The sequence below is a fragment of the Vulpes lagopus genome, chromosome 2 (genome assembly GCF_018345385.1).
Source record: "Vulpes lagopus strain Blue_001 chromosome 2, ASM1834538v1, whole genome shotgun sequence".
In the NCBI taxonomy this organism is placed as follows: domain Eukaryota; kingdom Metazoa; phylum Chordata; class Mammalia; order Carnivora; family Canidae; genus Vulpes; species Vulpes lagopus.
In genome coordinates this window covers 99,528,599-99,542,778 of record NC_054825.1, presented here as the reverse complement: position 1 = coordinate 99,542,778, position 14,180 = coordinate 99,528,599, and the positions used below count along the sequence as shown (strand labels likewise).

Here is a 14,180-nt window from a genome sequence, read left to right as displayed (position 1 = left end):
TTTATGCACTGTCTCAATATCTCTCATCTGGCATTTTATTTTATTTTACATTTTTTAAAGCTTTTATTTATTTGAGAGAGAGAAAGAGTGTGAGTGGGGGAAGGGGCAGAAGAGGGAGAGATAATCTCAAGCAAACTACACTGAGCAATGAGGCAACGTGAGGCCCAGTCTCACAACTCTGAGATCATGACCTGAGCTGAAATCGAGTTGGCTGCTTAACTGACTGAGCCACCCAGGTGCCTCTCGTTTGGCATTTTATGCTTGCTCTCCAAGTTCTGTTGCAGAAAACAACCAATTGAATGTTATCTTCATGCACATTACTGCTTATTACTTCATAAAACTCTTTATGGTATTAAATCCTACGTAGTTTTTTTTTTTTTACCCCATTATGATTAAAAATGCAGGTAGGAGAAACAGCCATTATACTGATTGTTTGGATTTTTTTTATAACTGACAACAACAGAAGTCCCCGTTAGAATTACTTCTCTTTTTGTTGTTATCTAAAGTTGGCCACTAATGTATGTTTAAAGCATTCCCCAAACACACTGTGTGGAGAAAAACAACTCACTATTCTGTGTGTGGCGTGTCTCTCCAGGTGTGATTGACCGATGGGAACTCATCCAAGCACAGGCCCTTAGCAAGGAGCTGAGAATGAAACAGAACCTCCAGAAGTGGCAGCAGTTCAACTCGGACCTGAACAACATCTGGACCTGGCTGGGGGAGACAGAGGAAGAGTTGGAACAGCTGCAGCGCCTAGAGCTTAGCACTGACATCCAGGCTATCGAGCTCCAGATAAAAAAGCTCAAGGTAGCTGCCCTCAGCCTTTCCCACAGCAGCCAGAAAGAACGCTGCCGTATGCAATGCCTGCTCCGATGAAACCACTAGTACTAGCTGCTCTGTTATCACACAGCAGCAGGGAAGTTGTCAACAGAAATGAACTCAGATACCCTCCTCTCCCCCAACCATCCCAGTCAGTATTTATACAGAAGGCTTGGAAGGACAGAGAGATGGATCATCTTGTAGAACTATCCCCCACGTAAATAAACATTTGTGATTTAACGACCTGGTTCTTAAGGAAAGACTAATTAAAAGTTCATGAAACATCCAGGTGTCTCCGGGACCTATTTAACCTCTTTTATTTAATTTCTTTTAAGGGAAATGCAGCAATGACCAGGTTTCCTGCAAGTCTGTATCTAGAGCTAGAAAGGTTTCCTCTCCAAGATTGTGTCTCTGTGAGTTTGTAGAGACGTATTGAAATTGTTTGAGATTCTGGAATCAGCAGAACATCTGAAATAGATTATCGTAGTAACAGAAGCAATTTGCAGTGTAATGAATAAAACAAAACTATGGAGTCATTATGGTAAAACACCTGACATGTGCATTTGATTTTGGCCTGGATGATGTAGGACACTGGATAATGTCCTTTAGCTCCGTCTCTAGATCTTAACACTCTGCTTTAGCACAATTCTTGAAATGCATTAATATATGGAGACTTTTGTAAACATACTATGGGTTGAGAGCCCAGTTTGTTTTTAATAGCTCCTTCAGTCATTTCTTTTTGTTTGGAGAGCATTAAGATGTGTTCTTCCTCTAGGCTCGCCAGGCTTAAGGATTAAGCATGCTGCTTTTGTGTCACTCCGTTTCCGTGTATGTTATTTATTTGGGGGTGGATGTTATTGTGGCATATTGTTTCTTACAAATTTTCAGAGAAATGAATCTTCCCCACTGCTGTTCAGACGACTTGATTGATAGAATAGCCTCTGCACTAGCCCCATCAATTTCTAGATGAAGCATCAGATTGAAGATGCAATTTATTTTTTTTAATATTTTTTTAAGATTTTATTTATTTATTCATAAGAGACACACAGAGAGAGGGAGGCAGAGACACAGGCAGAGGGAGAAGTGGGCTCCAAGCAGGGAGCCCGATGGTGGGACTCGATCCCGGGTCTCCAGGAGCACACTCCGGGCTGCAGGCGGTGCTAAACCGCTGCGCCACCGGGACTGCCCGGAGATGCAATTTATATTATCTGGATTATAAAATGCATTTTTCTCTAGAGTACTTAAATTATTTTAGTTCTTCTCTGGGAAAAATGTAAGGCAGTGTGTATTATGACCAGGCTCCTTAAAAAGTTGATAAAGCAAATGTTGGCCAGAGTCTGAGACCTAAGTGAAATTAGGTTGGGAAAATGAGACCTTGAAAGTCAGCCTGTGTGATAGGGAAAAGCCACCCTCCGTGTGCTTTCCCAGTCTTTCCGGTCTGTTCCCTGAGGATAAATCTGTAGAATAACCAAGTATCTTTCCACAATATCTCTTGATCTTATAATGTCTCTGTATTTGAATCTGTATTACTGCATTTTAAATATATTAGAAAGTGAAAAATTAAGACAAGCTGGAGGCCTAATGGAAATGTTGAGAACTTAGAAGAAAATGTAGCGTGGGTAGATGTGATTTGCAGGATCACTGACCCCTAAACTAATCTAGGGATGTTTAAATAGTACCCAGATATTGAATCATTAGTGCATAATCATGTGCTGCACAAGTTCTTGGAACAGTTCTAGATTTGTGGGAAATGCATGAGGCAAAAATCAGTTGCCTAATTTTTTGTGAAATCAAACTAAATTGGTTTAGCTGATGAAATACCCAATCTATTCTCTTTGCCATCACAAGAATGTGGCCTAAGACATAAGCACGGTTCTTTCTTTGTGGGCCACTAACTCTCTGTGCCTGTCGAGAGAGTTAGTGGCCCTAACTAAACAAACAGCTGGAGGCTGGGGCCTGGGAATCTGCCTGCTTCACAGGTTTCCCGTTTCATTCTACACACAACTTTAAGTACCAATGGTCTAGTGAAATGAGATTCTTCCCCAGGACATTTCCTGCTGCCCAGAACTCTTAGAGCCAGATCTGCGTTTGTTCTGTCTTATTGTTGTTGAACTCCCGTGCTGTGGATTGAGTTAATCATACTCCTTGGTTCATTGCTCAGGATCATCAGTGCTTCCTGCAAAGTTCCTCGTAATTGTGTTTATTTATCCTTCCCCCACCCCACACTCTTCTTTAATCTCACTCTTCCCCCATTCTCTTTAACCTTTTCATTCCTGAAACCCATGGCAACCATTCTTAAATATTAAAGGAGTATTTTTATTAAATTATTGGTTCATATAGGCATGAAAAATGTGGATTTGTGTGTGTGCACGTGCCTTTTAAATAACACCAATGCTATTGTATCACACACAGTGTTCTATTTCTGAATCTTTTCACACTATACCATATTTTAAAATCCCTTCAAGTTGTCAAGTGTAATACAATCCATTTCTTTTAACTACAGTATAGTCCTCGGTAGTGTGTACCACTGTATTTTAGCTAGCCATTTGGTTAAGGCCAGTTTTAATGAGTGGATCTTTTAATTTGGGTGAAGCATTTCCTAAGGTCTTAAACTATGCTTTAAATGTTTTTATTGTTATTTTCTTTGGTTGTTCTCCTTTCTCTTTATAGGAGCTCCAGAAAGCTGTGGACCACCGCAAAGCCCTCATCCTCTCCATCAACCTGTGCAGCTCTGAGTTCACCCAGACTGACAGTGAAAAAAGCCAAGATCTGCAAGATCGCCTATCCCAGATGAACGGGCGCTGGGACCATGTGTGCTCATTGCTAGAAGAGTGGCGGGGCCTGCTCCAAGATGCACTGATGCAGTGTCAGGTTGGTGGGACATCAGACTGCTTATGCTCTGGAGTCAGACACTTCAACTATAGCTGAGTCTGTGACTTGATTTATCAAGGTCACTTAGAGGGATGTAGTTGCTCCCCAGAGTTGGGATTTAAGTGAGATAAATTTGTGCCCAAACTATCCATTATACTGGAGAATCTGTACATTTGAACAGAAGTTCAAAGCCAGTGAATCCCATCTTTTATCCAGCTAACTGCACTATTCCCACAAGTTTATCTCAGCCCCAACACATTCATTCAACAGATATTTACTGAGCATGTTGGTAGACATTTTCTGAACATGAAAGTGAACATTACAAATATTTATTCATCCATTCTACCAAAATTATTTGATGAGTACCCACTCTTTAACAGACATTATGCTGAGCAGTCAGGATACAACACTGCCTCTACTTTTGTTGGGAAATACAAACAATAAAAATGCAAGTAATTGTTTAACGAAGATGCTGATAAGCAAGGGTGATAAGAGTAACTGAGAAAAGCCACTTTGAGAGAGAGGTCAGGGAACTTCTTTTTTCTTTTTTTTCTTTTTTTTTTAATTTATTTTTTATTGGTGTTCAATTTGCCAACATACAGAATAACACCCAGTGCTCATCCCATCAAGTGCCCTCCTCAGTGCCGGTCACCCAGTCACCTCCACCCTCCACCCACCTCCCTTTCTACTACCCCTAGTTCGTCTCCCAGAGTTAGGAGTCTCTCATGTTCAATCTCCCTTTCTGATATTTCCCACTCTTTTTTTTTCCTTTCCCTTTTATTCCCTTTCACTATTTTTTATATTCCCCAAATGAATGAAACCATATAGTGTTTGTCCTTCTCTGATTGACTTATTTCACTCAGCATACTACCCTCCAGTTCCATCCATGTGGAAGCAAATGGTGGGTATTTGTCATTTCTAATGGCTGAGTAATATTCCATTGTATACATAGACCACATCTTCTTTATCCATTCATCTTTCGATGGACACCAAGGCTCCTTCCACAGTTTGGCTATTGTGGACATTGCTGCTAGAAACATCGGGGTGCAGGTGTCCCGGCATTTCGTATCTTTGGGGTAAATCCCCAACAGTGCAATTGCTGGGTCGTAGGGCAGATCTATTTTTAGCTCTTTGAGGAACCTCCACACAATTTTCCAGAGTGGCTGTACCAGTTCACATTCCCACCAACAGTGCAAGAGGGTTCCCTTTTCTCCACATCCTCTCCAACATTTGTGGTTTCCTGCCTTGTTAATTTTCCCCATTCTCACTGGTGTGAGGCAGTAGGGCAGATCTATTTTTAACTATGTGAGGAACCTCCACACAGTTTTCCAGAGTGGCTGCACCACTTCATATTCCCACCCACAGTGCAAGAGGGTTCCCCTTTCTCCACATCCTCTCCAACATTTGTTGTTTCCTGCCTTGTTAATTTTCCCCACTCTCACTGGTGTGAGGTGGTATCTCATTGTGGTTTTGATTTGTATTTCCCTGATGGCCAGTGATGCAGAGCATTTTCTCATGTGCTTGTTGGCCATGTCTATGTCTTCCTCTGTGAGATTTCTGTTCATGACTTTTGCCCATTTCATGTTTGGATTGTTTGTTTCTTTGCTGTTGAGTTGAATGAGTTCTTTATAGATCTTGGAAACTAGCCCTTTATCTGATACGTCATTTGCAAATATCTTCTCCCATTCTGTAGGTTGTCTTTTAGTTTTGTTGACTGTTTCTTTTGCTGTGCAGAAGCTTCTTATCTTGATGAAGTCTCAATAGTTCGTTTTTGCTTTTGTTTCTTTTGCCTTTGTGGATGTATCTTGCAAGAAGTTACTGTGGCCGAGTTCAAAAAGGGTGTTGCCTGTGTTCTCCTCTAGGATTTTGATGGAATCTTGTCTCACATTTAGATCTTTCATCCATTTGAGTTTATCTTTGTGTATGGTGTAAGAGAATGGTCTAGTTTCATTCTTCTGCATGTGGATGTCCAATTTTCCCAACACCATTTGTTGAAGAGACTGTCCTTTTTCCATTGAATATTCTTTCCTGCTTTGTCAAAGACTAGTTGACCATAGAGTTGAGATTCCCTTTCTGGGTTCTCTATTCTGTTCCACTGATCTATGTGTCTGCTTTTGTGCCAGTACCACACTGTCTTGATGATTACAGGTTTGTAGTACAACCTGAAATCTGGCATTGTGATGCTCCCAGCGATGGTTTTCTTTTTTAATACTCCCCTGGCTATTCAGGGTCTTTTCTGATTCCACACAAATCTTAAAATAATTTGTTCCAACTCTCTGAAGAAAGTCCGTGGTATTTTGATAGGGATTGCATTAAACGTGTAAATTGCCCTGGGTAACATTGACATTTTCACAATATTAATTCTTCCAATCCATGAGCATGGAATATTTTTCCATCTGTTTGTGTCTTCTTCAATTTCTTTCAGAAGTGTTCTGCAGTTTTTAGGGTATAGATCCTTTACCTCTTTAGTTAGGTTTATTCCTAGGTATCTTATGCTTTGGGGTGCAATTGAAAATGGGATTGACTCCTTAATTTCTCTTTCTTCAGTCTCATTGTTAGTGTATAGAAATGCCACTGACTTCTGGGCATTGGTTTTGTATCCTGCCACACTGCCAAATTGCTGTATGAGTTCTAGCAATCTTGGGGTGGAGTCTTTTGGATTTTCTATGTACAGTATCATGTCATCTGCGAAGAGGGAGAGTTTGACTTCTTCTTTGCCAATTTGAATGCCTTTTATTTCTTTTTGTTTTCTGATTGCTGAGGCTAAGACTTCTAGTACTATGTTGAATAGCAGTGGTGAGAGTGGACATGAGGTCAGGGAACTTCTATGAATCTTTGAGCTAACACTGGAGGGACATTGCCATGAAGGCGACTGAGCAAATGGGTTGTCCCAGAAACAAGAAAAGGCTTAGTGTCTTTAAGGTCAGAAAAGAGGCCAGTGTGACAGAATGTAGTCAGAGAGTCAGGGAGTGATAAGAAAGATCAAGGAGATGGTTAGCAGCCATATCACACAGGGCCTTGTAGGTCCTGGCTGAGAGTGCATTGTATTCTGAGCACAATGTAAGCCTTCTTTTCAGGTTTCTATGTGCCCCAAGAATACCTTGAAAGCAGGTACACAAGTTGTTGTTTCACCTCTAGACCCCCTTTCACTTTTCATCCCTGTACCCCCTCCTAGGCCTGTGCTATCCACATAGGAGATCTTCAGGAACTATGCATTGAATATGAATGAAGCGTATAGGTAATCAGATTAAGGCCTTACAATATGGAAAGGTTTGGATACAGGGAGAAGAAAGGGGAGCAGAGCTGATTTCTTCCAAACTGAATAGTAACCCTAGAAATTAAGTATTTCATGACAGTTTTTCCTTATGTCTAAACTCTCCCTCAAATAATAAACTAGATGTTTTGGGGGAGAATATGAACTCAGATAATTACAACAGCACCAGTGCTTTTGTCAGAAAGGAGTTGTGCATAAGAGCTTAAACCCCACAGTGGTAGCAATTGGAAAGGATGGGAATTTAAGCTATGAGAGAAAAAAAACATACTATTTAAGATGATTTTATATCCCATGTTTTTTCTTCATAGGATTTCCATGAAATGAGTCATGGTTTGCTGCTTATGCTGGAGAACATCGACAGAAGGAAAAATGAAATTGTCCCTATTGATTCTAACCAGGATGCAGAGACACTTCAGGACCATCACAAACAGCTTATGGTAAGATGTGTGAACTCTGGCAGCTGCTGGTTATTCATAGCAGCCATCCATTTCATTTATAAGAAAAGAATATAGGTGATAATTTTTTTTTACACCTTTTACCTGTCTCTAACTTTCTCTTTTTTACTCATCATAGTTTCTGATTTTTGTAAGGCAAACATGCTCATAGAAGATGACGTCTATGAGCTTTAGAATTTGGTTCTAAAGTCATTGCTCAGTTGTAGAGATCTTAGATGTTCTTCATCTTAAATAAGTTGTTTTTACTAAAGCAGATCTTTGGCAATGACACTTATTTTAAATTTAAACTGTATTTGCTACATCTCTGTATAAAGTAAGTATATTGAGTGGCTTAAATTTTATTTTTATTTAAACTATTAAAATAGAAAGAGATTATTCAGACTCCTTAGAAGAAATTAAATTTACCAGATTTAACAGTAACCTTGTCACCAAGTTTTGTGAAAATGAAGACAAAAAGGAAAGTGCGAAAAGTTATTTTCATTATCTGAGGTAAAAAAAAAAAAAAAAACATTCTAGTTCTCAAGGAGAAAGAAACTTTTTCTAGCACTGAATTCAAAAGGAAAGTTGTCGATTCTCATACAAAGGACTTTGGACAATATAATGTACACTGTACTTAAGGGATATTATAGAAAATAAAGAAGTATATTTCAGTTCCATTAGGAGAAAATGATTTGCATTTTGTAGCTTTCTGTATTTTTAAAATGTCATTTCTCAACATTTAATACTTATACTTACTAACCTAAGCAACAGAATTGGTAGCTTTTAATTCAGTACAATAAAGGTCTTAGAAACCAAGGGGGAAGAGCTATGCAATGGCATTTCTACTGACTTTTGACCTCAGACATTAGTTGTAAATGATGAATCACTACTGTATCCTTTAAAAAAAAATCTTGAACAAATATCAGAGTATACTTAGACATATGTGTTTTGCTATATTTATGTTAATGTTTCACTTTCTGTATAAAATAATATCTTATGTCTCATTTGCATAATACTTGATATTTTAAGCACTTTCACATATATTCACCAGTTTGAACCTTCCAATATACTTACTGTGGATGAGACAGGAAATAGTATAATCATTTTACCAAATGAGAAAACTTGAAATTTGAAAGATTCAGGGGCCTTATAGAATATTTTTGGCAGAAGCAGGGCTAGAACCCAGACCCCAATTCCTGAATGCCATGAGATGCTTCATTCTTCCTGTGTGAGTACAGCATTCAGATATTCAGGTATTGATGGCTCACTAACTTAAACTGATGTCACTCCGCCTTTCTGGAATTTTCCACAATGATCCAAAATTCTTAGTAAAGTATTTCTTATCATGTACATAGCAAATAAGGCATGAGCTGTTGGAATCCCAGCTCAAAGTGGCCTCACTGCAAGACATGTCTTGCCAACTCTTGGTGAATGCTGAAGGCACAGATTGTTTAGAAGCCAAAGAAAAAGTCCATGTGATTGGAAATCGGCTCAAACTTCTCTTGAAGGAGGTCAGTCGTCACATCAAGGAGCTGGAGAAGTTATTAGATATGTCAAGCAGTCAGCAGGTAAGCTCTAAGCAGACATCATTGTGTAGCATTTCTTACAGGAAACCATAGAAGCATCATCTTTATCCATTTTTAAAAGGACTTTGAATGTAGTACTTGTCAGAATAAAGTGCCCACTCTCAATCACTGCTCTTAGGAGTCCTGTCTCAAAATTAAAAGAAAAAAAATTTAAGGGACTCATAAAATTTTATAATAGGACACTGTTATTGATTCTATTACATCAAGAAGACTTCTTGCAATTGTTACTGCTAACCCTTTACCATCACTACTGTGGCATTGTATTTTACCCTGTTTATTTAAGAATTCACATGTTTTCAGCCACACAGCTATGGTAGATCATAACCAATCATTGCAATATGAGTTTTGTTTTCAAACACTAAAGGCATGTGTTCTCCTGACATAGATGGCAATTAATTCATAGAAAATATCCTCTGCTCATTTACTTTTTATATTTTTTTCTTAAATCTATTGCATCATGGTACTACTATTGGTTTTGAGAAATGCATTTGTAGATACAGAGATGCTTGGTAAGACTTCGAACATTCAGTTGTCAAATCCTGTTATGAACACACCAACACCCTACCCTGCCCTCTTGTAAGCATGCAAAAGAGCAGTCTACTCCGAATAACAGAAAAATGTTAGAAATACTACAAAAGCAGGCTCCTGGATGAATATCTTTCATTTCTAACTTAAAATTAGTTTCTCTCTGGCGTGAGACACCTGTAGTGTAAGACCCATTCCTCCACCTCCTTTACTTCCTTTCATCCACATCCGCGTCACTAAGAAATAGTAAATCTACAAGTGACATAGTAATAGCAAAACTATATCTGTATTTTCCAGTAGGACCAAATTTATGCCCAGAAGAGCCTAATACACTAGAAGATTTAGGTTCTATTCTTATATGTCTGATTCTGTTTTGCCGAAAGAATGGTTTGCTTTTTATCAGTACGGATGCGCTGGTAAATTCATTGCATATGACCAAGCCATCATAGCTTTGGGACATGGAGTCATTAAAAGAATCTATTTCCTATGCAGGATTTGTCTTCCTGGTCTTCTGCTGATGAACTGGACACCTCAGGATCTGTGAGTCCTACATCAGGAAGAAGCACCCCAAACAGACAAAGAACGGTAACTTTCCACTGGTCCTTGTCAGTTGGCCCATGGGTGGGAACATTGGGGAGCAACAGTATTTATACCTTCCTCAGGTTCCACAGGCTCCCCCCAGGAAAGTGAGAGTCTCCCTACAAAAGAGCATTGTCACACTGTAACACAGTGAAGTGTTGTTTCCTCAGCCCTGCCACATGCCTTTCCCACATGCACTCAGGAATGGAAAAGAACATTCTGTTTTTCAAAAGAATTGAGGGCTCAATGTGTGGTTGGTACAGGGAGACAAATTATTTCTCTTGCTCCAAGGGCCATTGCTAGAATGATGTTCCCTTGCTTCCTTGGTGGCTCCTCCCTTCAAACCACTACCACCATAGTCCACTTAAAAACAGCAGGTACCATGTAAAGGGGCACCTCAGCCAGAAGCAGACAAAATAGGGAGCGTCTCATGAGACCATTAAATGCATGAGACACGTGGAGGTTCTGCTGAACTCTCAAGCAAAGAAGCTCGTGAAGGATTTTGGCAATTGTGCTGCCCCCAAAGAGGCAACAGCTCAAGAGAACTCACCCACAGAGCCTTTGGGGGGCTGCCTCGCTGGCGTTCTAAGAGGATGGAAAGACGAATCTGGCCCCTACTACCCTCTATACTTTGATTTCTCTGTGTAATTAGAAGCTTGTTTTTGTTTTGTTATTTTTTTTTGTCCGGCTTTATGACTATATTCATTTTTATTACATCCCGTTTTCCTTAGTTTTTAGAAGTATTGATTTTGTTTGTACTCTTTTTGTTATAAACACTTAAGTCCTATGCTGATAAATGTTATTATCTTATTTAGGATTGTTTTTTACTACATTCACTAGTTTCCTATAGATCCTAGTTTAAGAATGTGAAGGAATACTGGCTTTTCAGGTCAAATTCTAGCCCTATTTTAACTTGTCTGGTTCTTGTCATTTTATAAAGAACAATTTCATATTGCCATTGGTATTTTTTTATCTACCAAGAATTTCAATACTATTTCAGTGTTCTAGAAGATGAAAAAATATGGCATGACATGGCACACTGACCTTTATATTTATTGTAAGTAGATCCTTGGCTTGTGCAGAGTTATCTGTGTTTCCACCATGAAAAATGGGGGAAAATATGCCCACTGTGGTGGGGACTCCTGAACCACAATTTCTGTTTCCTCAGTGACTAATGATAGAGATGTGAATTTGTTTCACTTCTTCAACAAAAGAAAAGCCAGTTTCCTGAATTCATGGGTACTGATCATTTCATTTGATTTATTTTTTCCTTTGCCGCATTTTTAGTTTAAATTTTTTTTCAGTAGCTTGTCTTTATTTGCCTGGACTGAACATTCTTCTTTCTTTACCCCTGTTCATTGCAAACAGCCACGAGGCAAATGTAGTCTCTCACAGCCTGGACCCTCTGTCAACAGTCCACATAGCAGGTACCTTATTCTCCTGGTTTCCACACTGTTCTAGAACTCCAAGAGGATGATGAAAATTGTCCATGATTTTGGTAGACCTCTATCTGGTCTGCCTCAGGGTAGTTGAAAAATTACTTGTTTCATCCCAGACCCTTTTTCTAATAAATTAAAGAGACTTTTTTTTAAGTGCAAAGTATAAGTAAAGCTCAGAGCACAAAATATTTGGATCCCAGCAGAATTTTATCTAGCTATACTTAGGCTATCTGATACTTTTCATCACATCATATTCTGTGTGCACTTAAGGATTCAGTGCAATGAATGGTATAGCCAACATTTGTTTCATGGCAGACTTTCATCATCCTCTTTATTTCTAGATTTTACAATAAGACAGGTAATAGATCAATGAATTATTTTATCATTCACAGAACCCACAAATCTGAATAAAATATACTAACATCCCCAGCTTTTTATTTTATTTTAATGTTTTATCCAGATTGTGGGTTTTGAATTCTCAAAATGACAAGTCCTAATTTGGTATTATTTAAAATTTATAAGCACCTTCTCTCTTTTGCTTACCCTAATACTTCTCTTCTGCCAGCACACTCAGTCACTCACCTTCCTGACACTTGGCAAGCTCTTTCACGCTAGAAACAAGGGCAATCAGTACTCCTGCCTGGGGATGTCCAGAGAGCCTACTCACAACTGCCACTCGTGCTTTACGCCTGGCTTCCAACAATCCCTTATTTCTGCAGTTAGCGGTGCTTTTGCCTTCTTCGTTGTTGGTGTGATGTCTGTGCTCCCCTGCCCTTTCACTAATCAATTCATGTTCCCCCAGACAACTCTTTAAAAATGAAAATAGTGTCCCTGGAGCTGATTTTTCATTCCAGTCCCAAGCAGTTCACTGTTAAAGTAGCTTGCCCCTCTGGAAACTTATCACCACTGAGCTGGAATCAAATTCCTGAAAGGAGGGTGAGGGATGAGGAAGTGTAGAACTATAAACAACCCCTGAGTAATAGTTTTCATTTTCCAGCTGTATGCTGAAGGGATTAGATATTTGATTTGGTCATTCCTACTCAGCTGAAGTAATGCAGAACATACTTTGATGTGCTTTTTGGTTTTAAGCCTCCCTTTACTGTGCTTTTTTTTTTTTTCTTTCCCTTTGGTTTGGTTTGGCAATAATTTTGTGAGATTTTTTTTGTCCATAATAAATCAATAATGGAATATGAATGGAGAAAAACTCACAAGAATTTTTGAAGACAGTGATGGACTTCTACAGGTGCTCTGATGTTGTCTTAGTCCCCTATGAGAAAAGCCAATCATGTACTATAGACAGATCATTGCTTGGTCCATCTTCTCCCCACAAATTGCTGATGTGCCATGAACAAAGATGGGGACTCTCCCCAGAGCAGTCTTTGTAGGATACTAGAGATCAATTCTTTGGTTGATTTAAATGATGGTGATGACAAGGGGGAAAGCTCTTACGTTATTATGCAACACCAATAGCAACTGCCCTCTGGTTCCCAAATATCACATCAGTCTTCTGCTCCCCCAATCCTCTTAGTTGCATGGGTCTTCGGAAAATGTCAAAAGCATTGTTTCTTAGGGCAGCAAGTGCTTCAACATGTCTCCTAACAGGGCTTTGCAGCTGGGACAGCCACATTCTCACTCAGCTCTGCTCTGTACAGCGCTATTTATTAACATGTTTCTGAGCATACAGCACAGTGTTTACTTTGCTACCTAGAGGGTCTGGAACACAAATGATCTACACTCGAATGGCAAACTTCATCAAACACCTTGGTAGACAGGTTGTGGTTGAACATTCTTGGACTTCTTAACTTCTTGACACCTCTGTTTTGGGATACACCGAACCCCAACGACGGAATGTGGAGTCTGCTAAGAAGGAATTAACTTCACTCATAATCCAGCCTGTTACAGTGTTCCTTTACATTGAGACTAGAGAGTACCTTGTTGTTTGATCTTGCACTGGTCTAGCAAATTTGAAAGCACAAACAATGTAGAATGTTGACCCCACCGATCTACAATGGAAAATTTTAGACACATATTCTTTCTTAGAGAGGAAAGAGACTGAGTTGGAAGAAACTGGGTATTAGTTTGAAGGGAGGGGGTTCTTATATTATTTTTGTTGTTTAAAGTCTATTGTTAATAATACAGTTGTTTATCTGCTATTTATGGTTTCAGGTTGATTTTATAGCCACACTTCTATGTCCTCTTATGTAATAGTCTAAGCTTACGTATAGATTGATGCCAATATTTACTGTACATCTACTGTGTTTAGGCACTGGGCTTACAAAATGCTGTACGGTTCCTACCATGTGTCAGAATCTACAGATTCCACAAATCAATTATAAGAAGCTCCTTAAGATTCTTTTAAAATTATAAACATTGGAAAAACATCTTGCATAAATTCATAATAATTATTCATAATTTTTTAGATTAAAAAGGTTTAAAAAGCAATGTTTATAATGGTCCAGCTGGACTTTTTTTTTTTTAAGATATTTTATTTATTCATAGAGACACCGAAAGAGAGAGGCAGAGACACAGGCAGAGGGAGAAGCAGGCTCCATGCAGGGAGCCCAATGTGGGACTCGATCCCGGGTCTCCAGGATCACGCCCCGGGCTGCAGGTGGCACTAAACCACTGCGCCACCAGGGCTGCCCTATAATGG

At 39.2% G+C, this 14,180-nt stretch overlaps 1 protein-coding gene across 16 annotated transcripts in view; it reads left to right on the top strand.

Moving 5' to 3' along the window:
• Nucleotides 1-14,180, top strand: part of SYNE1 (spectrin repeat containing nuclear envelope protein 1) — a 450,580-nt gene that overhangs the window by 430,361 nt on the left and 6,039 nt on the right. For 14 of the 16 annotated variants that reach the window (XM_041744182.1, XM_041744178.1, XM_041744179.1 and 11 more), the window contains 6 exons: nucleotides 596-807; nucleotides 3,490-3,690; nucleotides 7,273-7,401; nucleotides 8,754-8,966; nucleotides 10,002-10,094; nucleotides 11,457-11,515. In XM_041744182.1, coding sequence (XP_041600116.1) covers nucleotides 596-807; nucleotides 3,490-3,690; nucleotides 7,273-7,401; nucleotides 8,754-8,966; nucleotides 10,002-10,094; nucleotides 11,457-11,515 — 907 coding nt within the window. The remainder of the gene's footprint in view (nucleotides 1-595; nucleotides 808-3,489; nucleotides 3,691-7,272; nucleotides 7,402-8,753; nucleotides 8,967-10,001; nucleotides 10,095-11,456; nucleotides 11,516-14,180) is intronic. The other 2 variants (XM_041744187.1, XM_041744186.1) reach the window with 1 other exon arrangement.